The 26,266-nt window shown below is 44.4% G+C and overlaps 2 protein-coding genes across 2 annotated transcripts; one reads left to right on the top strand and one right to left on the bottom strand.

The window, feature by feature from the left end:
- The first annotated feature begins 9,675 nt into the window (after positions 1 to 9,675).
- On the top strand, positions 9,676 to 11,762 carry POLD4 (polymerase delta 4). The gene is made up of 3 exons (XM_048675179.2): positions 9,676 to 9,817; positions 11,078 to 11,289; positions 11,386 to 11,762. Exons 2-3 carry the CDS (start codon positions 11,115 to 11,117, stop codon positions 11,604 to 11,606), a joined length of 396 nt encoding a protein of 131 aa, XP_048531136.1. The 5' UTR covers positions 9,676 to 9,817; positions 11,078 to 11,114; the 3' UTR covers positions 11,607 to 11,762.
- A 2,420-nt stretch (positions 11,763 to 14,182) lies between these two features.
- LOC125510084 (uncharacterized) lies at positions 14,183 to 22,824 on the bottom strand. Its single transcript, XM_048675178.2, has 5 exons — positions 22,554 to 22,824; positions 17,459 to 17,628; positions 17,208 to 17,359; positions 14,824 to 16,176; positions 14,183 to 14,463 (listed from the first exon to the last, which is right to left on the bottom strand). Exons 1-4 carry the CDS (start codon positions 22,822 to 22,824, stop codon positions 16,053 to 16,055), a joined length of 717 nt encoding a protein of 238 aa, XP_048531135.2. The 3' UTR covers positions 14,183 to 14,463; positions 14,824 to 16,052.
- Between the last annotated feature and the right edge of the window lie 3,442 nt (positions 22,825 to 26,266).

Raw genomic sequence — 26,266 nt, 5'->3', positions numbered from 1 at the left:
AAAACAATTATGCCATTGGAGCCGCTTTGAAGGCTTCTTGTAATAGGATAGCCAAAACTCTGTTATTTGTCATGCCATCGAGCATGTTTTGTAATGCCTCATGACAACGTGTGCCACCCTTTGGGATATATTTATGCATAACCCATGATGAATTGTGTTCCTATGTTGAACAACTTAAAAATGTCTAGCGGTTTACCGCTAGATAGGTCAGTATATCCAGGAAGTGTACAGTACATAGATGAAATAATCAAAGTGTTTGTACAAAAAGCAATATACATAATTGGTTGACCAACGGTGTATATGGCAAAGGTGTTAATACCAATTCGGAACGTTGATAACCCCATCTTTGTACTGCCGGTCTATATATTAAATCGGACCGGGATAACCACCGGGTTTTCTTTATAATACCAGTGATTTAGTCAAACCAGACCGGGTCAATAAACACCGGTTTATAACTGATCATATGCCAAAAACTTTGAGTTGAAAAGCAAACCGGGTCAAGGACGCCGGTTTATCAAAAAATACTTATGAACTTTACCAAATAAAACTCAAAAAGGAAAATATGCAAGGCTTTTTACGAGCTGCCAGGCTCCAAATCGAGGCTTTTCATGGGCTGCCAGGCCTCTGAGTTAAACCATTTAACAAATCCTTTTAAGATGGTCCTCCAATTAACCAATCATCGTTTTAACTTTGACAAGTTCAGGGTCTATAAAAGATTGACATGTCAAACGTTTGATGGGTCATACCAGGATTACCTGGACATGAGTGGCTTACTTGATGAAGGCAGGTTAACCCGGGGTTTTAGGTGAATACACCAGGCTTCCAAGCCATGGCTTGATAGCCAATTACAAGGGTCCTTTCAAACTCTTCTTTGCTTTGCAAAAAGAGCCCCCAAGTAACTTCGTGAGCTGTGCTCAGTGTGTGCCCATGTTTGAGTCTGTGCTTTATGCAACACTCTCTTTGGCTCCACATATTTTTCTTTTGTGGCCTAAATGCCTATCAATAGGTGTAGCTATGGTGTGATAACAACCAAGCCCCCTAGTGAGATCCCTTCGTGGTTTCAAAACCTATCAAGAGGTGTAGCTGTAGTTCAAATATGACCAAGTCCCCTAGTGATTTTATTTATATCCGTGCAACTGCTAAGACCAGATTAATAAAACTCCGCTTTGTCAGTTAACTCGTATAAGGCATACAAGATGTAAAAAGAATAGATACCCCGCTTATAACGGAGGCTCTGGTTTATTATATGATATATACACTGTCGTAAATATGTACAGATGAAGAGCCTATGGCTTCAAGTATAGTAAGGCCGAAGGAGAGCTATGTTCCATGGCCGCTTGGTCTCCTCCTCCGATTGACGTGAGTCTTTATGCTCTCGAACATCAATGAGGTAGTAAGACCCGTTGTGCAGATTTTTGCTGACCACAAAGGGTCCTTCCCAAGGTGGGGATAACTTGTGCATATCAGTTTGATCCTGGATGAGCCGGAGCACCAAATCGCCTTCTTGAAAGGTTCTGGTTTTAACCCGACGGTTGTGATAACGTCGGAGATCTTGTTGATAAATCGCCGGTCGTGCTACTGCAAGATCACGCTCTTCATCCAACAGGTCCAGAGAATCCTGACGTGCCTCTCATTATAAGCTTCAACATAAGCTGTCACACGGGGTGAGTCGTGACGGATGTCACTAGGACGAACGGCCTCTGCTCCATAGACCATGAAGAAAGGTGTGTAACCCGTAGACCTATTGGGTGTGGTGTTGATGCTCCATAACACAGAAGGTAGCTCCTCAACCCAACGACCCGGTGTTCACTTTAAGGGAACCATAAGCCTGGGTTTGATACCCCGTAGAATTTCTTGATTCGCCCTCTCTGCTTGACCATTAGATTGGGGGTGAGCCACCGATGCTAGATCAAGCCGGATGTGCTCACGTTGACAAAATTCTTCCATCTCCCCTTTTGACAGGTTAGTACCATTATCAGTTATAATGCTGTGTGGAAAGCCAAACCAGAATATCACCTTTTTGATGAATTGAATTGCCGTGGCTGCGTCACACTTGCTGACTGGCTCTGCCTCCACCCATTTGGTGAATTTATCAACTTCTACTAACAGATGGGTCTTTTTGTCCTTGGATCGCTAGAAGGGTCCAACCATATCAAGCCCCCAAGTCGCAAACGACCACGTAATTGGAATCATCCGCAACTCTTGAGCCGGAATGTGCGCACGTCGGGCAAATTTTTGACACCTGTCACATCTCTTGACTAAATCTTCCGCATCAGCATGTGCCGTCAACCAGTAAAAACTGTGGCGAAAAGCTTTAGCAACCAAAGACTTTGAACCGGCGTGGTGACCGCAGTCCCCTTCATGGATTTCTCTCAAAATCTCACAACCTTCTTGAGGAGAAACACAACGTTGAATTGCTCCTGAAACACTGTAGTGATGTAACTCCCCGTTGAGTATGGTCATGGACTTAGAACGCCAGATTATCTGTCGAGCCAACGTTTCATCGTCTGGTAACTTGCGCCGGTTCATGTAAGCCAGATAGGGGAGTGTCCAATCCGGTATGGCATGCATAGCTGCCACCAACTGAGCCTCCGGATCAGGAATAGCCAGATCTTCTTTGGTTGGCACCTTGACTGGCGGATTATGCAATACATCAAGAAAGACATTGGGCGGGGCCGGTTTACGCTGGGAACCAATACGACTTAAAGCGTCCGCCGCTTCATTCTTCCGCCTGTCTATATGGTCCACCTGATAACCCTTAAAGTGACCAGCCACTGTGTCCACCTCTCGCCGATATGCAGCCATGAGTGGGTCCTTAGAATCCCAGGTGCCAGACACCTGCTGAGCCACTAGATCTGAATCGCCAAAGCACTTAACCCGGCTCAAATTCATCTCCTTAGCCATCCGAAGACCGTGGAGCAAAGCCTCATATTCAGCTGCATTGTTAGTACATGGGAACAATAAACAGAGGACATAACAAAACTTGTTACCTCGTGGGGACGTTAGTATGGCTCCAGCCCCCGAGCCCTCCAACTGTCTAGACCCATCAAAATGAATAGTCCAATATGTATTATCTGGTTTCTCTTCAGGTGCCTGTAACTCCGTCCAATCATTGATGAAGTCCACGAGTGCCTGGGATTTGATCGCTGTGCGGGGTATATATTTGAGCCCATGAGGTCCAAGCTCAATAGCCCACTTGGCAATCCGACTAGTTGCTTCTCTGTTTTGAATGATATCACCCAGAGGAGCTGAGCTGACCACTGTGATGGAATGGCCTTGAAAATAATGTTTAAGCTTCCGGCTTGCCATAAATACTCCATACGCCAGCTTCTGCCAATACGGATACCTCTGCTTTGACTCAATGAGCACCTCGCTGATATAATAAACCAGCCGTTGAACCGGATATTCCTTGCCAAGCTCCTTGCGCTCTACCACAATGGCTACGCTAACAGCCCGAGCATTAGCAGCCACATATAGTGATAGCGGCTCTTTATCGATTGGTGCTGCAAGCATGGGCGGTTCAGCTAGCTGCCTCTTCAGATCCTCGAACGCTTTATCAGCTGCCTCGCTCCAGACAAAGTTATCTATTTTCTTGAGCATCTGATATAAGGGGATGGCCTTCTCTCCAAGGCGACTGATAAACCAGCTCAAAGCTGTAATCCGGCCGGCCAGACGTTGAACATCGTTGATACATGCCGGTTTAGCCAGGGATGTAATTGTTGCAATTTTTTCCGGATTAGCCTCAATACCTCTGTTTGACACCAGAAAACCCAAGAGCTTGCCTGCCGGGACACCAAAGACACACTTCTCCGGATTGAGCATCATCTTGAAAACCCGGAGATTGTCAAAGGTTTCTCTTAAATCATCTATCAATGTCTCCTCCTTTCTGGACTTTACCACAATATCATCCACATATGCATGAACATTGCGCCCAATTTGCTTATGAAGGCAATTCTGAACACATCGCTGGTAAGTTGCCTGGGCACTCTTGAGTCCAAAAGGCATGAAAACATAGCAGAAGGCTCCAAAGGGAGTTATGAAAGTTGTCTTCTCCTGGTCCTTAACTGCCATCTTGATCTGATGATAACCAGAATACGCATCCAGAAAACACAAATGATCACAACCTGTCGTTTCATCAATTATCTGATCAATGCGAGGGAGAGCAAAGGGGTCTGCAGGGCAAGCTTTGTTTAAATCTGTGTAATCCACACACATACGCCAAGTGCCGTTTTTCTTAAGAACCAGCACTGGATTAGCCAACCACTCTGGATGAAAGACCTCTACGATAAACCATGCGACCAACAGGCGGGCTACCTCTTTACCAATAGCCTTACACCTTTCTTCATTGAAGCGGCGGAGAAACTGCCAGACCGGTTTAAACTTAGGATCAATGTTAAGTGTGTGCTCAGCGAGTTCCCTCGGTACACCTGGCATGTCAGAAGGTTTCCATGCAAAGATGTCCCGATTCTCACGGATGAACTCGATGAGCGCGCTTTCCTATTTGGGATCCAGGTTAGCGCTGATGCTGAACTGTTTGGATGAATCGCCAGGAACAAAGTCAACCATCTTAGTATCTGTGGTCGATTTAAACTTCAATGTCGGATCGTGTTCGGTAGTTGGCTTTTTCAGAGAAGTCATGTCTGCCGGATCAACTTGCTCCTTATAGAATTTCAGCTCCTCCGTGGCACAAACCGACTCAGCATAAGCCGCATCACCTTCCTCACATTCCAAAGCGATCTTTCTGCTTCCATGTACTGTGATAGTCCCCTTATGACCTGGCATTTTAAGTTGTAAATAAACATAACATGGCCTTGCCATGAATTTAGCATAAGCCGACCGCCCAAACAAGGTGTGGTACGGACTTTTGATTTTTACCACCTCAAACATCAATGTTTCTGACCTTGAATCATAATCATCCCCAAAAGCCACCTCTAAAGCTATCTTGCCAACAGGATATGCAGACTTACCGGGCACCACGCCATGAAAACGGTATTTGACGGTTTAAGATTCTTATCTGTCAACCCCATACGACGGAATGTGTCATAATACAGAATGTTGATACTGCTTCTGCCATCCATGAGCACTTTAGTAAACTTGTATCCCCCGACTTGCGGGGCTACCACCAGGGCCAAGTGACCCGGATTATCAACCCGAGGTGGGTGATCCTCCCTACTCCACAAAATGGGTTGCTCAGACCAGCGTAAGTACTAAGGCACTGCCAGTTCAACAGAGTTTACTACCCTTTTGTGAAGCTTCTGATCACGCTTACACAAACTAGTGGTGAAAACATGATATTGCCCGCTATTTAGCTGCTTGGGATTGCTCTGGTAACCCGACTGCTGTTGTTGCTGCTGATTCCCCTGATGGTTGTAGCCTCCCTGGTTGCTTTGGTGCCCTTGATTGATGTGTCCGGTTTGGTTGCCTTGAAACCCTGAACCGGAACCAACACCTCCGTAACCCGGCCCGTGGAAACCACCTCCTGAACCGCCGGGCGGGCCATTATCATACTGGAACATATTGAAATTCTTGAAATCCCGCACGATATAACAGTCCTTCCAAAGATGCGATGCTGGCTTCTCCTTTGATCCATGCTTTGGACAGGGCTGATTTAACAGGCGCTCCAAATTAGGGCCTGAACCTCCTCCCCTCTTGGGCTGCTTGCCCTTACGGCGCTGGCCATTCTCCTGAGCATTGGTGTTAGCAACAAAGTCCAAGCTGCTGACGGCCTTGCGCTTACCGTTGTTCCCATGGCCTGCCGGATTAGGCTGCTGACCCTTGGCGTTGCCGTTCTTTTTCCCTTTCTCCGGTTTGTCCTCCTCTGAATCCGGGTCCTTGGTGTTATCTGAATCGGCGTATTTAACCAAAGCGGCCATGAGCGTTGACATATCGTTGCAGTGACGTTTGAGCCTTCCTAATTTCTGCTTGAGCGGCTTGAAACGGCAATTGCCCTCTAATGTTAACACTGCGGTGTCTGCATTGATACGATCTGATGAATGCAGAATCGCTGAGACCCGTTTAACCCAATGGGTCGTGGACTCCCCTTCCTCTTGGACACAAGCGGCCAGATCCACGATTGACATTGGCTGCTTACAAGTATCTTTGAAATTCTGGATAAACCGGTGCTTCAATTCGGCCCATGATCCGATAGAGCTAGTTGGCAAGCTCTTCAACCAAGTACGAGCTGTTCCTTCCAACATCATGGTGAAATATTTAGCACACACTGCCTCATCCACATCTAGCATCTCCATTGCCATCTCATAGCTCTCCACCCACGCCTCTGGTTGCAAATCAGCGGTGTAATTTGGTACCTTACGAGGTCCCTTGAAGTCCTTGGGCAGTCTCACGTTACGCAAAGCGGGGGTGAGACATGGCACCCCTAAGGAACTGAATACCACACCTGGCTCTACTGAAGCCGTAGGGTGAACCGGTTGGGAGGGCTGCCAGGCGTGAAGCGGCGACCACAATATTGTCCAACGGGTTGGAATAATGCCCAGGAGGCGTTGGTACATACTGTGGCACAACGTTGTTTTGGCGAGGTGGGTCCATCGTGCGCGGTTGAACCGGCGCTCCTATTCCCGGTGCCTCCGCCCGGTTTAGTATGGGTTGGTTACTAGCTCCTGCTCCTGGTGTGTTGAAGAGATTCTGCGGCTCATAAACCGATGGGAGACACGATCGGTACCTTCTTCTCATGACTTCCTCTGAAGCATTCTGATCCAGTCTAATCCGGTAGGCCTGTGCTTCCAATTCAGCCCGCTCTGTAGCCATCCTAGCATTCTCTGCCGCCAGGTCCGCTTTAGCCTGAGCTATCTGATCTTTCACCTTTGCAATCTCCGCATTGTGCTGATCCCTGGCTGCTGCATCCACCTCTGCGACCATCAACGTTGCCAAAGCGTCAAATAAATCAGACAGGACTTGGGCCGGAGGCGACGCAGAGCTTCCTGCCCCTGCCGGTGTAGCCGTCGTTGAACCGGAGAGTATTGCTGCGGCGGTCGATGAATGAGGCGCTGATTGTGTGCCGGCCATGAAGATGGCGGCCCGGTTTGGCAGATCAGGGGAATCCGGAATACTGTTGCCCTTGGATCCTCCATCAATCCGGTCGTCCTGCAACTGATAAAGCGATTCGGTCTCTCGAGAAGACTCATCGTCAGAACAGACCACGGTCTCTCCATCGGACACCGGCCCATCCTCGTATCTCGATCCATGGATGAAACCTACGAAAACATGCCTTGCCTCGGGCTGAACCGGCGAAGAACTTGCACGCCGAGCCGTTTTGATGATGTCGGTGCAGATGTCCGGCTCAGGGGCCGGTTCGCCGATCTTGCCGATGAAGACGTGAATCCCACTGAAGGGGACCCGGTACCCGTACTCGATTGAATCGGCCTCGGGACCCCATCCTGCATTGTCGATGTAGAGCTTGCCGCGACGACTCTTCGTCATCCGGCCCATAGCGTATCCCTTAAGTCCATCAAAGCTGCCCTTCAATAACTCAAAACTATCGTGCGATAGCCCCACGGTAGGCGCCAACTGTCGTGGGTTTGTCACGGCAGATGTCCTTGTGAAAGGACTTAGTCGTAGAGCCATCGCTACGGGTTAGCTCAAAGGGGTTAAACCGGACAAGGGGACACGGGGATTTTATACTAGTTCGACTCCTTCAAGGAAGGTAAAAGCCTACGTCTAATTATGATTGGTATTGCTAGGGTTTCGAAGGCCAGGGAGCGAATCCGCTTTGTCTGGCTCCCGAGTTGTTGTCTGTCCCTAAACCGCGGCCGCGTCGTCCCTTTACATAGGTTGACGCCCGCCGGGCTACAGAGTCCCGAAGCCGGATCATAATGTATCCGGTTTGGTCTCTGTCCTTCCTATCTTATAATACAAGTTACATGACTAGGTCGGTTACATTTACAGGCTTTAACCCGTCTTTGGGCCCTGGGCCTTCGTGAAGCGCCATCATCCTTGCATTTTCATGGGCTTCTAATCTTCAGGAGTTAACCCGGCTACAGAAGGCCGGTTTACCTCCAGTAGTAATATCCCCAACAATGTTCATCTTAAAAAATAGTACTCCCTCCGTCCCATACTAATTGTCACTAAAATGATGCATCTAGACGGGGGAAGTATGATGTAAGATGTTGTGTACCTTAATTTTCCCACACAAATCTAACTAATAAGATATAGCCACGTCAGGCTGAATGATGAAGATGGTGCACTAGCTAGAGGTGGGGAGGGAGGGGAGCGAGTTGAATGGGAGACTACAAGTTTTAACATTTTTGGTTAGTTTTTTTTCCAGTTTTTTTGTTACATCTGTTTTTTATTCTTTTTCTTATTTTTTGTTTCTTAGTACACCTTCCCTATATTTCTTGTTTTGTCTTAGGTAGATGAACTTTTTTTTCCTAGAATGGTTTCATAATGTTATGTTTCTTTTATTTTCAATTTATTTCTTTCATTTTTCATTTTATTTCTTTTATTTTTCATTTTATTTTCTTAACAAAATTAATTTTCCTGGGTAAATATACAAAGTTTTTATGAGAAACGTAGCCGCTTTTTGGATATTCATGGTTTTTAATTTCAGTTTTAGAAAAATTTCGGCACCAACCGAAATCACCAAAATTCAGTTAATTTCACTTATTTTAGTTTGCATTTTGGCCCAATGACCGAAATATTCACTTGACTTCAATTAAATATTTTAAGTTTTTGAAGAATATTTTGGAAAGATATTTGAATTCCTGTGCATTGTTGAAACCGCTGAAATATTTTGGCCGAAACGTAATTGTTTTAGTATATACTGAAATTCAGTGAATTTCATCGAAATCACACTGAAAGTGAAAACCATCATATGTGAATGTTTTATTATTAAAGCAGAGCATCTATGTCATTACGATATATAAACATTTTCTACAAACAGGAATATATTTTCAAAATGTATGAAACGTTTTTTAAGGACATGGATTTTTTTTGACATACATAACCTATTTTCTAAAACATATGGATATTTTTCATTTACTAGGGCATTTAAAAAATCCATGGATATTGTATGCATAAATGAAAATTGTTGGTATACACTTTTTTCTAGAAATACATGATTTTTTAAATTTATGTCACATTATTTGTTCCTAACTTTTAATACAGACTAGATGATACCCCGCACGTTGTTGCGGAAATATTTTGCAACATATTTTCAATGTGATTCGTTGTATGAATAATGAATAACTGAAGTAATAATATAAAAGCTAAAACTGAAAATACATATAATTTATTATGTTTGATTACTATATAATTTTAAAAAAATTATTAAATCTAAATAGCATAGTAGAATGAAAATTCTGTTGGATGTTTGCATGTTGAGATGAGTCTTTTTTTCATGCATGTTTAATGATGAAGTGACATGCTTGCATGTTGGGAGACATATGATAGTGGAGGTGGGCCTTTTCTCATGCATGCTATGGGATGATGTGGCATGCTTGCATGTTGAGAGAAATAGTTAGTGGGGGCTAGCTATTTAGATATAGAAGATTAGATAGATAAGTAGAAATAAATATTATTTAAAGACTTGAAAAAAAGGAAAAAACCAATACCTGATATTGGGCTGAACCAAGGCCGGGCCATCCATGATGCGACTCTGTAAAAAAAATCGGCTCCAGCTGGGCTAACAAGGCCTACGTTACAGCTTTTAAGGCCACGATACAAAATAATGTCAAACACGACACGAGAGAAGCGAAGAAAAAGAAAACGAAAGAGGCGAAAACCTGATTCGCTACCGACCTGACCTCGCCGCCGGTCTCCGATTCTCCGCTCGCCTGCTCTGCTCTGCTCCGCCGCCTCTCCGGTACGCCCTCGGCTCGATCTCAGAAAGTCTCTCAAGCTTCCCTGCGTACCCTCCGCCAACCTCCGCCGGACTTGGAACTGCCTCCGCAAGTCCGACGAAGGTCTCTGCGGGGACTGGGATTGGGATAGTTTTTTTTTTCTATTTTCGGGAAGGGATTGGGTCTGATGACTGAGCGAGCTCTTTGAGTTGGAGGTAGAGCGTCAGATTAGCAAGGGGAGTGACCGCCAGCATGCCGTCTTAGCATCGTTTTGCCCCTCCTTTTTGGCGATTTTGGAGCGGGTAAGGGGAATTTATGTAACCACATCTGTTCGTCGCGTGTAAGACAGGAGTCTGCATTATGTGGCTGGTTGTGATACCGGAAGTTTGGATTTTTAAGTCAACAAGGGGGTGATGGAGGTAGAATAGAGGACGGCGCCAATAACATCTCCACTGGAGTTTTGGAGGATCAGGTTCAGTAGCTGAACATGTGCATAGCCGGAATGAGTCTCAAGAACCAAGATGTGTGTATTCTTACCTTTTGTTTTAGGCGTGACCGCATTGTGGTATCAATGCATTTCAGTGCCTTAAGCTTACTGCTTAGCATACATAGAAAAAATCTGTTCTGTTCCTTCGGATTCTGCTTCTAGTGCACGGGTGCATACGAAGAGCTTGAAATGACAGAGATCGGTAGGCCTTTCGTTGTTTGGCTGTCGACGGTATAGTATATGGTTGTGAGGAAGGATATTGCTTTGTGTGTTCTATTCATGCCTGTTACCTGTTTTATTTATGGTCCATGGTTTCGCGATTGCTCCATTTGTTCTGACTTAGGCAGGCGAGCGGACTATTTTGCTTTTGAACTGGCTGGGTTAATGTTAGTACAACCTATGTGCAAATATCACTTAGTAGTAAATGAGATGCATATATTAATTATTCAGTTGCTGGTTCTTGCAGTATATGTTTCGCACCTAGTTTATTGTAGTCTTAAATCATATGACGTTTACAAATCGTCATAGAAATATTCATATTCTCATAGACAGAACAACGTCAGCTTTCAGATTCCTTCTATTAAGATGGGTCGTTAGTGTTGGGGAGTCAGGACTTGGCGGCTATGTAGGACCTATGAACAAACATTGAAAAGTTTCTGCTGTTGCCATCATGCCATGTTCACATTGTACTTATTATAGCTGATAGCATTCTTTGTGGCGAAATGAATAAAATGCAAATGAAGGCCAAAAGCTACAGCAGAAGTGATTTTCAGTTTCTGTTGGGGGGCTTTTACAGGAAAAGGAAAAACAGTAGTACTGAATAATAGACAAGGATGGCTTCTACTGGCGTGAAAGATTTCTACCGGCAGAAGAAGAAAGGAGGTGCCGGCAAAACTTCAGCATCTTCCAAGAAGAAAACACAGAATTACACTGGAGGGGCCTCTGTTGGGGCTTCAAATAAGGCTCAGACAGCAGCACTAATTTCTCACGGATCCTTAGACCTCAAAGGTACTTTGCTGGAGAGATTGTCATGTGCACAGTGGAAACTTGCCCATGCTTTTTGTTTACAAACCATAATTTTTGCTTATGACCATATTGTTGCAGATGATTTCAGTGAGCAAGAGGAGCAGCTGCGGCAGTTTGACATGGACATGAAGTTTGGCCCATGCATCGGTGTCAACCGGCTTCAGCGCTGGGAGCGTGCTTCCGCCATGGGCCTCCAGCCACCGCCCCACCTTCATGATCTCCTAGCGCGTGCCTCCTCCGGAAACAACCGCAACAACGGCGGCCCCTCCCCTGAGTGCCTCTGGGAGGGTAAGATCTAGAATCAAGTTTCTTCCGCCAAGAGTGTTCCATGGCAACCTAGCAAGGCTTGCCTACTGTTTGGGACCATGTAGTTTAGTCTGAAATTTTACCGCGCGAAACTCTCGCTGTTGTACTGAATCCTTGTCTGGTTTCCTTATCAGATGTTGCTACTTCCACTCTTGCCAGTGTCATCTTCAGTTTGCCCCGCGCAAGTTGCTTAATTGTGCCTTTTTTTTTCTTCTTCAAAATTATGCCATCCTCGAGAGGATTTAATGGGCAGGTCCGTTTCTGTCTGATTCTTGTCCAGTAAGTACGGTTTTTTTGGTTTGCTCGTTTGTCAGGCGAACCAAACAACAAATTCATGGGCCATGACGGTGAAGTACACACAGAATTTGAAACCATGACCGAGAGGAACTCTGTCACTGTAGCACTGTAGCGTGACTTTGCACATAGGGAAGAGTTGAGCAGCACAGCTCGTGCCTTGGTACATTTCGTGTCTCCGTGTCTGATGGGACGAGATGCCGTGCCAGGTACATACTCGTCCACTACTACAGTGTTCGACTCAGAGCCACTACTACAGTGTTCGACTCAGAGGCACTGCCTGTCTTGGTCGACACTTGTCGTCGTCAGCTACAGCGTCCAGGCCGCTCCGCTGACTCGGTCTCTGTTTCCGTTCGTGTTTCGTGTCGGGCTGTGAGCGGCCGGATCGTCCGACTGTTTTTAGCGAGGATTCACTTTCAGTTTCGGTGAATGATACGCATACGGTACACGACAGTTGCTATTTTGTTCTCCGCTCCTTGTGAAGAAAACGATGTGATTGTCACCAAGTTCCCATCGATCTTCCGTACGTGCTCCTGTTTCTTGATCTTTCGTTAGCAACTCTTTTTCAGGAGGTTGAAACTTCAATGATGTACATGTCCATTTTTATTGTATTATATAACAAAACTGGATGTGCTCTGACCTAGCCTCAACACACCATCTAATCAATGGCCTGGCCAAGCCGCCCCATGGCGAACCGAGGGAACCAACCAGTCTAGCAGACTCCAACACACAGCGCATGTGTACGCTCTAAAATCCGCCACAACCATGTTCCACCGTCCCATCTTCAGAAAGGATCAACGCATTGACCTTGCCAAGCCCAATCGTCGTCGATGCCACCACGAAGCCAAACAGTGCCACCATCCTGCGCTCATCCATCAAGACAAATTCATCCCCGAGACTCTGTTGCACCCAAGACCCGTCTTCGTCGATGCGGTAGATTCCATGCCGCTCCACCTCCTGAATACTCTATCAACTATCTGCTTCAAAACGATGCTCTTGAGAGGCATAACGGGACCGCAAGCTGTCATAGCTACATCTCAAGAAGTACTTTAACGTATACCCGAGCTTAATTAGTTTACTGGGCTACCTATATTGGAGCGATCGACACATATGCAAGTTAGTCTTTGCATAATGCACGTGAAAACAATCTTAAGGATAATGTAATTTTTATTATATTTGAGATGCTTTGTAATTTCTATAAATTTTGATAATAGATCTAAATCATTATTGTTAAAAAAAACAATTTCAAGGAAGATGGAGGTTATCCAACATCTTGCTTGTTTAAGCATGGGCGATTAGACCATGGTTAATAACAAAGCCTGTTGCTGGCTATATGCCAATGCCACATCACATGAAGCCTGTATAAAAGCACACTAATACAATGGTTTGACTGTATGCTAGCTAGTACTACTATTTAATGTTTACATGTAAAGAGAGGCAGGTATACACTCTTGATTGGTGCAAGGGGAGGCAAAATTTCGTGTTTTGACCCTTTTCTGATCTCTATTCAAGATCTGACCCTAGTTTGAAAAAAAAATCAAGATCTGATCGTTTTGCTACCGTCAGGATCCATGACGGTAGGGTGTAACAGCCTATCGCCAGAGACCCTGGTGGTAGGAAACATCTCTACCGCCAAACAGAATGGCGGTAGCATGTACAACCCTACCGCCAAGGTGCTCGGCCATAGGCACGAACACACACTGTGTTCAATACTTAGCAAATTTTTGCGGTAGGGCATGCAACCACTACAAAAACTATGTCAATTTGTGACCCTCACTATTGGCCCCTGAAAGGTCATAGTTTTTTATTTGCGACCTTTTTGTGACCAAAAACAGAAAGTCAAAAGCTGGCGGTCGTAAATTGAAATTAGAGACCTTCTCTGTGAGAAGGGTCGTAGACGTTTACGACCAAAACAGAAGGTCGTTGAACCCATGACCTTTTGTTTTGGTCACTGGTTGTCCGCCCAGGCCACGTCGGATCCGGCGTGGCAAAATTGCGACCAATTGAAAAGGTCAAAAATTAGAATCGGCCCGATCCAATTGGTTGTTTATATGGGCCAAGCCCATTAATTGAGCCTTTTTAATATAATTTTTTCTGTTAATTTTCACTAGCTACATGGGCCAGACCCAGTAATTCAGCCTTTTTAATTGCTTTGCCTATCCCTTTTGACAGTTTTTTTGGTTTTGTATTTTTCTGGGCCATTTCTTTGCTGGGCCTCTCAAGTTTTCCCCTCAGAAAATAATTGTTCAATATATATTGTGCTGGGCCGAAATAATTGATCTAATCCAACTCTTTTTATTATGTCATTGACATTACAACACATCACAATACAAGCTATCTTGGGCCTAGCCCAGTTCCGATACATTTTCAAAGCAACATGGAATATTATAGGAACCCAAAATATCTTTACATGCATTCATTCTAGCAGTACATATCTTTACATCCAAGGAACCAGTAAGTGCCAAACAAAACTATTCTACAACAAAGAAAAGAAAATAGATGACAAGACACAGAAGTTCCTATTGTGCTCCTCCTTCAACATTTGAAAACCTTCACCTGGCAGTAGATCAATCATGAGTGAGAAACAATACAGCAGCAAAACAATACAGAAACAATACAGTTGATTATTCAAAGAAGTTAAACTAAGTGCAGGTCACCCAAAACTGAATTTCTTGCTATCCAAACAACACAAACAGCAGGGAGATGGTTGCATAGATACAAATCCATGTGGTAGCAGCAAAATTGGCCAATCTGGACCGCATCTTCCCTGCTTGGTACTAACTAAATAAAAAAACTAGACTTGTTCATACAAATCCCTCTTGAATTCCTTGACACAACCAGGATTTGCATCAAATATTCCTTAATTTAGCGGCATTAGTAAGCAGAGAAAGAGGGGGAGGGAGATGGGGATGCTACCTGCCGTGGTGGGTCGTCGTGGCCGTGCTTGATCTCGGGCAGGACCTCTTGGTCGCACTAGGGGCAGAGGAGAAGGCCTCTCATGCCCCTCCTCCTCGAGCAGAGCAGGGCCGACGGCTAGGTGCGCCCCTCATCCTCATCCTCCTTTAGCAGGGCAGCATCTGTTACAATTTGTGTTAAAATCTCCTAGGAGTTCAAAGGCTGGAAACAATCATCTAGTTAGATTGTCAAAAAAGATCAAGTAATACCAAAAGGAACAGAAACCTGGTCTTAGCAAGCATAGTACGCTTCAGCAAACATGCAAGCCAGCAAATATAAAAGATATGTACTAGACTTGGGTACACGAGATCAGTTACTGGAAAATTACACCAGGTCAGATTATCGAAGAAAGGTGCAACCAACACCAAATTCTTCTATCCAGGATCAAGTGATGTGGCGCAAGAAGACATATCTGTGCAAATACTTGACTAACACTATGATATTTTATCTGTGCAAGAAGACATACATGTCCAGCAAGCCTAATTAATAGTGTCAAACTGTAGCTATAAATAGCACATCAGCATCAACATAATATCAGAGATGTGATACCACCGTTTACTAGTGCTAATGAAAATTTGCTACACCAATTTTGACTAGCAGGTAAAGGTTTCAGCAATAGTTTGGAAATCTACAAACAGAAGACTGAGGCAATGGTTGCTTGGTACTTTTCCTGTTTGAAGATCAACCTTTCACACTGATTACTGTCAAACATAAAAGATGGCAATACATATTCAGTGCTTCGGAGAATCAGACAGTTCTCAGAATAATAATACAAGAAAAAAGGAACACACACATCATGCAACATATAAAAGAATTATGCATCGATCATCCATTAGGGGTCCAAGATCATGTTATAAGTTCTCAAAATAATTCAGAATAGTTGCCACTTAGAGTCATCAATACCAACACAACAACAGTCAACATTTCCTTTTCAGATTTAGTGCATAGATAGTATTTCCTTTAGGTTAATCACATATGCATGTATGTATGAAGCAGAACATGAAAAGAACAACATCTAATTAACTTGATTGCCTTGCAGATGACACACAAGATGAAGAGCACTTGGACAGAAGCTACTATACTTGTGGATGTAATTAACCTAATCTAATGTGATGGGAACATCACAATTCACAAGCAAGCACCCATACTCTCAAATTTAGTATACAGTTACTAACTGAAATAAGTTCAGTTCAAAGTAGAGTAGAGAACAAGAAACAGAGCTGCTTCATGGCACTGCTGCCGTTTTGCCGCAGGTGAGTTAGACTTCCGAACGACACCAGTATTGTGCCCCACATAAGATTGCTTAGCAAGTCCCTGCAATTAGTTGAGCACACATCATTAGACCGACTAACAACCTTGCAGATAGTTGGCTCTCACGTAACTGAACATACAAGCAACGAAAGCACCCAACATTTTTATTTTAGCAGCCAGATTAATAAATGTATACCAAACAAACAAAAATTGCAATGAGTTAGTATGAACCATGTAATACATACACTTCAATACGTATCCTAGTTCATCGTCATCACCTGACGATCTTAATAATTACATAATATAGTTATCATCATATACAGAATTATAGTAGCAGCAGCCAACACTAGGATACGTAACTCGTGAACTAATTGCCTGAGCAGTATGAAAGTTGTTCAGTCATGTTTTCTTTCATACTAGTTTATTAGGTAATCTTCAGCTGTGTAGTTTATGTTTACTAAGGTCCATCATTTGAAATAAAAAATCTGCATGGCTTATGTTTAGTAATTAAGGTCCATCATTTCAACTCCCTCAGCCCCGTGCACACCCTAATTCAGATCCAGTGCGGCGACCACAAGGGCCTCCTGTACGACATCATGAGAACAGTCAAGGACTGCAACATCCAGGTAACAACAAAGTTCAGGACCATAAAATAGATATCATGGCCACTTAACTACAATGATTCTTCCTACTGTTGGCATCCTTAGAAGTGAAAGCTTCTGCTAGCCATCCTTAGAACAGTCGTGGAACCAACATGAAGGTAAGAACAAAGCAGAAGTGAAAGCTTCTGCTGGTATATGAATTCTGAACCACACATTCTAAGAGAGGGTGGGATGTGCTAAATTTGTTTTCTAACAAAAACTGGTTTGGTAGGTGTGGTCTGCTAGGTGAGAAAAACATTCTAAAATTGTTTTGCAAATGCAAGTTGCCATCTAGACGTCTAATGGTGGCCACATCTCCTGGAAATTGCATGTCAGCATTAGCTGAGCAGCTGCAAGTGCTCATCATTATCATCCACTAGTCGAGCAGAGAAAAAGAAATAAATTAAGAAGGGGGTTGGGTTGGGGTTTGTGGCAGGTTGAGATACTGCATACATCTTGCGCTGGTTGAGGATCCTCATGGCGCGCGCCTTGACGGCCTCCTGCGCGGGTCCAGGCCTGGTCTTCTTGATCTGCTCCTTGTAGCGCGCCAGCTCCGCGTCTAGCTTCTTTATCTTCTCGTACACCGTGTCCCCCCGCTTGTATATCTGCACCAATCCATCCCGCCAGCCATGGATTCCATGAGAAGGGGATCGAATCCAACCCTAGCTAGCTGAAAACTGAGGAATCGAAGAGAAGATGCGTACCCGGTCGGTGGCGTCCTGGATGGACGGCGGCGGGTCCTGGCTCTTCTTGGCCCCGAAGATCTTCTTCGTCGCTCCCTCCTCCTCGGCGCGCGAGATCGGTCGAATCGAACTGCCTCTCGAGGTTGATGGCTTCGATTGGATTGCTAGCGAGGGTCCCTGGGATTGACTATCTCAGGATCGAATTGTTGCCGTCTCGAGAAGGATTGGGGATGGAATCGGGAGGGGAATCGGGAGAGCGAAGGAGGGTTCTGTCTGTCGAGGATGGATTTGAATCAGATCGCGAGGGCGGAGGGAGGCGGCGTAGGGGAAGGGAGGGAGGAGGCGGGCGGCGCAGGGGAGGGGAGGGAGGATCGCGTGGAAAGAAGTAGAGGATGTCGCCGGGCAGTCGAGGAGTGGGGGAGGAGGTCGCCGGCGGGGCTGAGGCTGGGGTCGGGGGAGTGGAGATCGGCGGCGGGGCTCGGGAAGGAGGGCGACTCGAGGATGGATCTGGGGAGGGGGGAAGTGGGTGAGTGGGGGTGACGGCGGGTGGGGATCTGGGGGATCGAGGGAAGGGTGGGTGGATGGGTTAGGGTTTTTGATTCTCGGGAGAAGCTTCACCATTGGATGGGTGCGTGATGGATGGCTCAGATTGCGTCCAATTTGGTGATCCGCGTGAAAGATGTTCCTCGCGTCTCATTGGCTGGCTGTCTCGCACTTGAATCTCAAAATTTTGAACCCAAAACTTTGATTTTTTTAACATAACAATGGCATAGTTTGTCAAAATGATCTCATCTTTTTCATAATTAAGTGTGCATCTTAGAATGGCAAACGATGGCATAGTTTGATGGCTTACATTTTCTTTGCACAAAAATATGATTTTTCATTTTTCGAGTGCATAAAAAGGTTTTTTTGTGTGAAGACGCTACCAAGTATTTGTTCCAAAATAGCACAACTCCATTTTTCAAAATATTAGACCACATTTTATGTAAAAATGACCAAATAGTTACATGTCAAAAGCTTTTGATCCACCTCTTATAAAAAACAAATTTCACCCATTCAAAGCGGGGCAAATTTGAACAACAATTATATCATAGTTTGTTCAAATGATCTCATATTGTGCACAAGGGGGCATTTTGGAATGACAAACAGTGTTGCCTAAGGGAGTTTTTCATTTTCTTTGCACGGAAAATTCATTTTCCTTTTGCGAGTGCCCGAATTGAGTTCTTTTTGTGAAGGACCTATCATATATTTGTTGCAAAATTGGACCAAATCATTTTTATAAAATACTAGGCCATATTTGATTCACAATTGACCAAATGGTTGGGTGTCAAAAGTTGTGATCCATCTCTGGTGAAAAAGACAAATTCCCGCCAATTCAGTAGGAAGCGGGTCAAATTTGAACTGCAGCTGCCTCATAGTTTGCTCTTTATTTTTTTCGAAAAATCATTTATAGGTACAAAAGTATCTATTTAATCAGAGAAACACCAAAAAAATTACAAGATTCAACCACTAGCTAGGAACGATCATGCCCGCCGTTTTGACCGCATTTTGAAACGGGTATAAAAAATTCAAAAAAATCAAACAATTGGGAAACCTTCGCATTGTGTCATTATATGTGACCAAGTTTCCAGGAAAAATAATAAACTTGTAATACAACAATTATTTTAAAAAAATGTTCCCAGAAATGAGCTATCACGCGTGAAGATTCAGGGTTTTCAAGCCAAATAATAAATCTTATGGCCACATTCATGGCATAGTTTGTTAAAATGATCTCATATTGTGCACAAGGGTGCATCTTGGAACTCCAAACAATGTTGCCTAAGGGAGTTTTCATTTTCTTTGCACGGAAAATTCATTTTCCATTTTCCGAGTGCCCGAATTGAGTTCTTTTTGTGAAGGACCTACCATATATTTGTTGCAAAATTGGACCAAATCATTTTTCTAAAATACTAGACCATATTTGATTCACAATTGACCAAATGGTTAGGTGTCAAAAGTTTTGATCCACCTCTGATGAAAAAGACAAATTCCTGCCAATTCAATAGGAAGCGGGTTAAATTTGAACTGGAGCTGCCTCATAGTTTGCTCTTTAGTTTTTACAAAAATCATTTCTAGGTACAAAACTATCTATTTAATCAAAGAAACACCAAAAAAATTCCAAGATTCAACCACTAGCTAGGAACGGTCATGCCCGCCGTTTTGACCGCATTTTGAAATGGGCATAAAAAATTCAAAAAATCAAAAAATTGGGAAACCTTCGCATTGTGTCATTATATGTGAACAAGTTTCCAGGAAAAATAATAAACTTGTAATACGGTAATTTTTTTAAAAAAGTGTTCTCAGAAATGAGCTATCACGCGTGAAAATTCAGGGTTTTCAAGCCACATGATCAATCTTATGGCCACATTCATTGCATAGTTTATTAAAATGATCTCATATTGTGCACAAAGGGTGCATATTGAAATTCCAAACAATATTGCCTAAGGGAGTTTTCATTTTCTTTGCACGGAAAATTCATTTTCCATTTTCCGAGTGCCCGAATTGAGTTCTTTTTGTGAAGTACCTACCATATATTTGTTGCAAAATTGGACCAAATTAATTTTCTAAAATACTAGGTCATATTTAATGCACAATTGACAAAATGGTTGGGTGTCAAAAGTTTTGATCCACCTCTGATGAAAAAGACAAATTCCTGCCGATTTAGTAGGAAGTAGGTCAAATTTGAACTGTAGCTGCCTTATTGTTTGCTCTTTATTTTTTCTAAAAATCATTTCTAGTTAAATAAGTATCTATTTAAGCATAAATACATGGTTTGATGGCGATACATTGAGGTTTGGATGGTGGCCCAGGGCCCCAACTCCAAAGCGCGTGAACTTGCATGCCTGGTGCGTGGTCACCGCGTGACCTTGGCATTGACATGCATTCTGGGAGGCCTAGGCATGTCTAGTGGGTTGGGCACTTCCCAGGTATGTGCTAGGAAGAAAATTACAACAGAAGAATCTCACGGGGAGAGCGACCTATGCTCAAAGATGAATTAGCAGCCAAGTGTTTGATTGGCAGTACGGGAAATGCGCATGGCCAATGGGCATGCGTTTTGGCTGAGGATGATTATCTACTAAGAAGAATGACTTCGCAAATTTTCAGATCAAAAGGAGGATCCTAGGTGGTACTTGCTTTGCAAAGTACCACATTGGATAGAAATGTGAATGTTGAAGCTGGGTTCAAAATAATGAATGGATTGAGCTGAAATTTGGTGGAGGATGGTTATTTGGGCATAGGAAAGCACTGTAGAAAATTGATACCATTTGGACATGCCAAAGTGATACTTCCTTCACAATGCTCTTCTATGGACAGAAACTTGGGAAAATTAGCGAGAGAAATTGGATGAATGAAATGAGCTTAAATTTGGTGTAGGTAAGTTAAATAGGTAGGGTCATGCCTTATCATTTGGGTAAGCCTAGCTAGTACTTACTTCACAAAGCTTCTCTCAAGGTAGAAACTTTGAAAATTTCCTGAGAAAGATTTACTAGGAAAATGGAGCTGAATATTATCATGTGGCAATGATTTGGGTATGGAAGAGTGTCCAAAGAGTTTGAGGGTAATAGGAGGGGTCTAGATAACACTTGCTTTGCAACGTGCCAGTCTGGCTATAAAATATAAATTGAACATGGGCTCATATAGATGATTTGACTGAGCTGCAATTTGGAGGAGGGTGATAATTTGGGCATATGAAGGAATTGTACAAATTTCATGTCATTTGGATATATAAAAAGGTACTTCATTCACAATGCTTCTAGGTGGACAAATTTTTTGGAAATTTGCCAACGAAGATTTTCCAAGCAAATGGAGCTGAATTTTGTCATGCGGCAATGATTTGGATAGGAAAGAGTGCCCAATAATTTAGAGGGCAATCAAGAATATATAAATAGCACTTCCTTCATAAAGTGCTGTTGTGAACAGAATAGAAAAATGAATATTGTTGAATTATTTTTGAACTAGGCAAGGAAGGTTTTTTTACATATTTGACGAAGATATGACCCAAAAAATTTATGAGATTTTTTTGGGAATTTTCGGAATGACAGAAATATAGGTTGCTTCATAACCTAGGGCAAAAATTGACACATGACATGACACATAGGCAAAACTGATGAGGTGGCGCCAAGTCATACCAATCCACCACAATTTACAAGGTTATGACCATCTATATTGGTCATGATCAGCTAGAAATAAGGCAGCGGACTAGTGTTGTATGCTTTATGACCATTTTGTGTAACGAAATTACGACCTTTCTGACCAAAATGGTCGCAATGGTTTAGGGTTTGGAGCCCCCGAACAGCTTTTGACCAATTGGTCTAAAATGGTCATAAATTTATGACCAATTCTTTCAGGGTCACTGACAGAAGATCATAAGTTGACATATTTCTTGTAGTGAACCCTACCGCCAGGGACCTTGGCGGTAGGCAATTATACCCTACCGCCATGGACCCTGGCGGTAGCAAAATGGTTAGATCTCGAAAAAAAATTTAAACTAGGATTAAATCTTGAATAGATATCGAAAAAGGACCAAAACACGAAAATTAGCCGCAAGCGGAAGGAACGCCTGCTCAAAGCACTGCATGTGGTTGCTTTTCTTGTTTCTCGCGCTGTAGCGGGCTGTAGCTGGAGCGCCTGCTCCCTTCTTTTTCTTTACCTCTTTCTCTTTCAGCAGTGATTTTCGGTGACGTGGTGCTGCTTATAGCCGGCTAACTAGGCTTATTATACTCGCTCGTAGCACAACTAATTCCCGAAATGATAAAAGGTAAGACCAACGAATTGTAGTAGTGTCCTTTGCCGTTCGCTACGAGCCAACACGTAGTTGTCCTTTTCTGCGTACGCTATACATCAGCACCACACATTTCAGTTTACACAAACAATGGTATCTTGACGTAGCTAGTAAGGTCGATCAAAAACATAAATTACGTGGTACAAACCTTTTGTGCCGATGTGGTTAACAAATCGGGGGAAAGTGATACCAAATGAACGGATTTTGTCTTTTTTTTATCCGTTCGGGTCATCGCCTGCCTAGCAGGCACGCGTAGCTGGTCGATGTACCCAACACATAAGACATGGGATGGACATGCGAGGCTGCCGGTGTGGAGGCACGCGATGTTTGGGAGACTGCGAAGGTCGTCCTCGGAGGCGGCGGCAGCGGTGCGCGCGGATGAGATGCAGTTGTGTCGTCCTTGAAGGGCTGTAGAGCAGAAAGGAGGAGGAGCACCATGGGCATGGGCATGGGCATGGACATGGACCACGAGCCAGCTGCGTACATAGTCCCTGCCGGCGACGGAGCTGTCATGGCCATGCAACAGTTTGCCAGAGAAGAATTTAGATTCCTCCCCTCGCACCATGCCGTTGGCTGCAGCTTCCCTCCTCCTTCTCCACCTCTCTTGCGGCCTGGAGATCTCCTCAGCGCACGCCCGTCGCCGGCCTGCAGTTCCCGAGGTCTCCCCGGCAGATCCAGGGACAGTGGCTCAGCTCAGAAAGAGAGGCGGTGGCCTGCGACGGTGGTTTCTCCTGTGAGCGCGGCGACTGCTTGCTCCGATGGCCTCGCCGGTGAGCGCGGCGGGCGGCCTACGCTGGTGGCCTCGCTGGTGCGTGGTTCCTCATATCGGTGGTTGTGGAGTCAGAGGTCCAGCTCATGCGCGGTTGATGATACTCCCTCTATTCCAAATTGTAGTGCGCATTTGGTTTTCTAAAAATATCAACAGAAATAATACCAAATAAATATAATATAAAGATATGTTAATGATGCATCCAATAATATTTATTTAACATAATAGATGTAGATATTTTCCTCTAAAAAATTGTCTTCTGAAATTTCTTATGCGCACTATGTTTAGGAACAAAGGGAGTATGTGGGACCAGGGCGAACACGAGAGGGCGCCAGTGCACGACGGAGTGTTTACTTCTGTCTATTCCACATCCATTTTGACCCATATTTACGTCAAGTCTGGGTCGGGACGGACAATAAACGAACACTAGATGGACAGTTTATCCATTTGGGCCGCCTAGTTGTCCGGATGACCCAAACGGACTAAATGGTCCGCTGGTTGGAGTTACCCTAATTGATAGAAATGCATATATGTAGGGGAAAGATACTTGGAGAAAAATTGGCCTTCCACTAGTTTAGATGAAAAATTGGCCTATCATTTTTGGCACCGGATGTGTTTTTCCGACTTGAGCATAAATCGCCCGGCCTTTGTAGTTACGTATCGCGTGTCATACCGCGTGAGACACTGGTCAGCAATCCAAACTATTTGAATATATATCGAGTGTGATTCACCGCCAAATGTAGGGAAAAGTTGGACGCATGCAGGTTGCCTTCCCATGAACAAATCTTGGGGCCTCGTGCACCCCGCCTGCCGATGGGGAGGGACAAAGCCAGCGGGCAATTCTTATGTTGTTGGTGCACGAGCTGGGTAGTCTGCGGCGTGGGCCTCCCCCTACGTACTCCTCCGGTCCTGCCTGCTCCTGCTAGATGACCGCATGCCATGCCACCGCACATGACGTGAGTACGTGCACGGGACATAAGAGCAAGTACAATGGTGGCATATGGATACATATGCCTTATGACAAAAAGTAAATTTGAGACACCTACATTAATTTCTTTTCTTCAATGCAAGCTATCACTAGTAGACCTCATTAAGAAATAGAAAATAAAGATTGTAGTACACATGCATCTCTACTTTTTCACTCAACCGTTTCAACTTTTGTCACCAGACCACACTTTTTCTCTTCAAGCACCCGCCTCCTGGAGAGGATCCCGCTTTCCTATCCGAACCTATTTTACGTCATATTCGATCCTATATGGCATTGTTGGAATATGAGCAAATTATTACGAGATTTAATCCGAATAAACAGAAGATAAATGATGACCACAACAACAGAGATTAAACTAATCATGCGAACTAGCATAGCAGATGAACATATCACATCTAGGGCACATACTAGAAGCATGAATTCTACCACGATCTTGAACAGGAAGGATAGAATCACATACGGTGCAGCGGGTGCAGCACCGCCGGCGTTGACGTTGTCGCCCATGTCGTCGAGGACGAGGTTGCCGAGGTCGGGGAAGAAGTCGTCGTGCGCGAAGTCGTCGCTGTCAGCAGTCACGCGAGTGCGCTCCCCAAAAACCTGATCGCCCCTCTCCCGTACAGGATCACGAGAGGCGGGGTTCCGGAGGCCTGCTGTCCCTTCTCGCGGTGCACGCCGGAAGGAGGGATGGAGAAGACTTGCTTGGCGGCGCAATGATCTGGAACGGTGGTGAGAAACCATACGAAGCGGCGGCGGCTAGGGTAGACGTCTGCCTGACTATATAGTGCGGGCCGGGTAGGTCGTGGGAGTAAACCCCACGTCCGAGTCATCATGATCCAAAAGAATCGGAAACAGTTCAGTAATTAACGCGTCCGTTAATTATTAATTAATGACTCATTAATTTTCCCATGCAGCAAAAATATAGACAACGTGCATAGCTCTGTCCTCGGCTCGGCTCAATCCCGCAACCCGCGGCGCGTCGCGTCGCGTCGCGTCGTGACGAGGCGTGGCGTGGCGAGGCGAGCGAGGAGGAGGAGCGCGCATGTAGGTCTCCTCTTCTCATGCTCATACAAGTGGTAAAAGAGCTCACCTTATAAAGAGGTGCAACTCTCTCTCAACTTCCGGGGTGGGACTAAATTTTAGCCTCACTCATTCCACTCACATGTGTGCATGAATGGGCCAAGAGAATTTCAGAATTTTAGTTGGGCTTTGGGCCAAAGGCCTACTAGCAAAATTCCAACAATCCCCCACAAAGTCTCATTGGCACATCTCATCATTTAGTTCTAAAACATTGTTTTATATATCGGTGCTTAGTGGAGACTGTGAAGTTGAACTTCCACTTAGATATTTATGCTACACTAGATCACAACTTGAATAGTGGACTATGCCTTGAACTACAAGTTTTCTGTGAAACTAGTTTCACACAAATTCTTGACCGATACTGGGCTGCCGCAAGGCTTCCCCGCGGGTGGAGCGTATACGTCATGCTCCAGGGCCTTTCATGAATTTATCAGAGAACACCCAATTCTCAGACTACGACGTTAACAGTCAAATTCATATAGGTGTGTTTCTCAGAAGATGTTCTGCAGGACAACATCTCTACTTACCCGAATAAGCCACTTGGAACACATTAAGATAAGTATCAACCTGCCATGCAGATCAGGAGAGTATTGCATCTTCACGGAGTGGTATAATTAATATAGGGATACTCTCCCCCCAGCTGACCAACAGCTTGTCTCCCACTTCTACTTCACGGGATCTCCGATCACATAGAGTGGGTTACCACTATGGACAACTCATGCGGTGGGTCTCAAACCCATCTCCATCGATGCATTATCTATCACATTACGTGATAGACCCTTTGTGAAGGGATCTGCCAAGTTTTTCGACGTTTGGATATAATCCAACGTAATAACTCCGGAGTTCCTCAATTTTCTGACAGATTTTAGTCTCCTCTTCACATGCCTTGAGGACTTCATATTGTTCTTAGAACTGTTTATCTTGACGATCACAGTTTGATTATCACAGTTCATCATGATAGGGGGTATTGGTTTTTCAACCATAGGTAAGTCCATCAAGAGTTCACGAAGCCACTCTGCTTCAATAGTGGCAGTGTCTAATGCTGTGAGTTCTGCTTCCATAGTTGACCTCGTTAAGATGGTCTGCTTGCAAGACTTCCAGGAAACAGCGCCACCACCAAGTGTAAAAACATAACCACTTGTGGCCTTAATCTCATCAGCATCAGATATCCAG

The sequence above is a fragment of the Triticum urartu genome, chromosome 5A (genome assembly GCF_056163025.1).
Source record: "Triticum urartu cultivar PI428250 chromosome 5A, HENAU_Tu73, whole genome shotgun sequence".
NCBI classification, from domain to species: domain Eukaryota; kingdom Viridiplantae; phylum Streptophyta; class Magnoliopsida; order Poales; family Poaceae; genus Triticum; species Triticum urartu.
Note: the sequence above shows the minus strand (reverse complement) of the source record. Positions and strands in the feature narration are given on the sequence as shown.

What these genes read in the sequence shown, in the direction of transcription:
- POLD4 (XM_048675179.2), top strand. Translation starts at nt 11,115, where the DNA reads ATGGCTTCTACTGGCGTGAAAGATTTCTACCGGCAGAAGAAGAAAGGA. An exon ending in CGGATCCTTAGACCTCAAAG is followed by an intron (nt 11,290 to 11,385) that starts GTACTTTGCTGG and finishes ATATTGTTGCAG; the next exon opens with ATGATTTCAGTGAGCAAGAG.
- LOC125510084 (XM_048675178.2), bottom strand. Translation starts at nt 22,824, where the DNA reads ATGGTGCGAGGGGAGGAATCTAAATTCTTCTCTGGCAAACTGTTGCAT. An exon ending in CCACACCGGCAGCCTCGCAT is followed by an intron (nt 17,629 to 22,553) that starts GTCCATCCCATG and finishes TTCGATCCTGAG; the next exon opens with ATAGTCAATCCCAGGGACCC. An exon ending in ATCCTCAACCAGCGCAAGAT is followed by an intron (nt 16,177 to 17,207) that starts GTATGCAGTATC and finishes AACTAATTGCAG; the next exon opens with GGACTTGCTAAGCAATCTTA.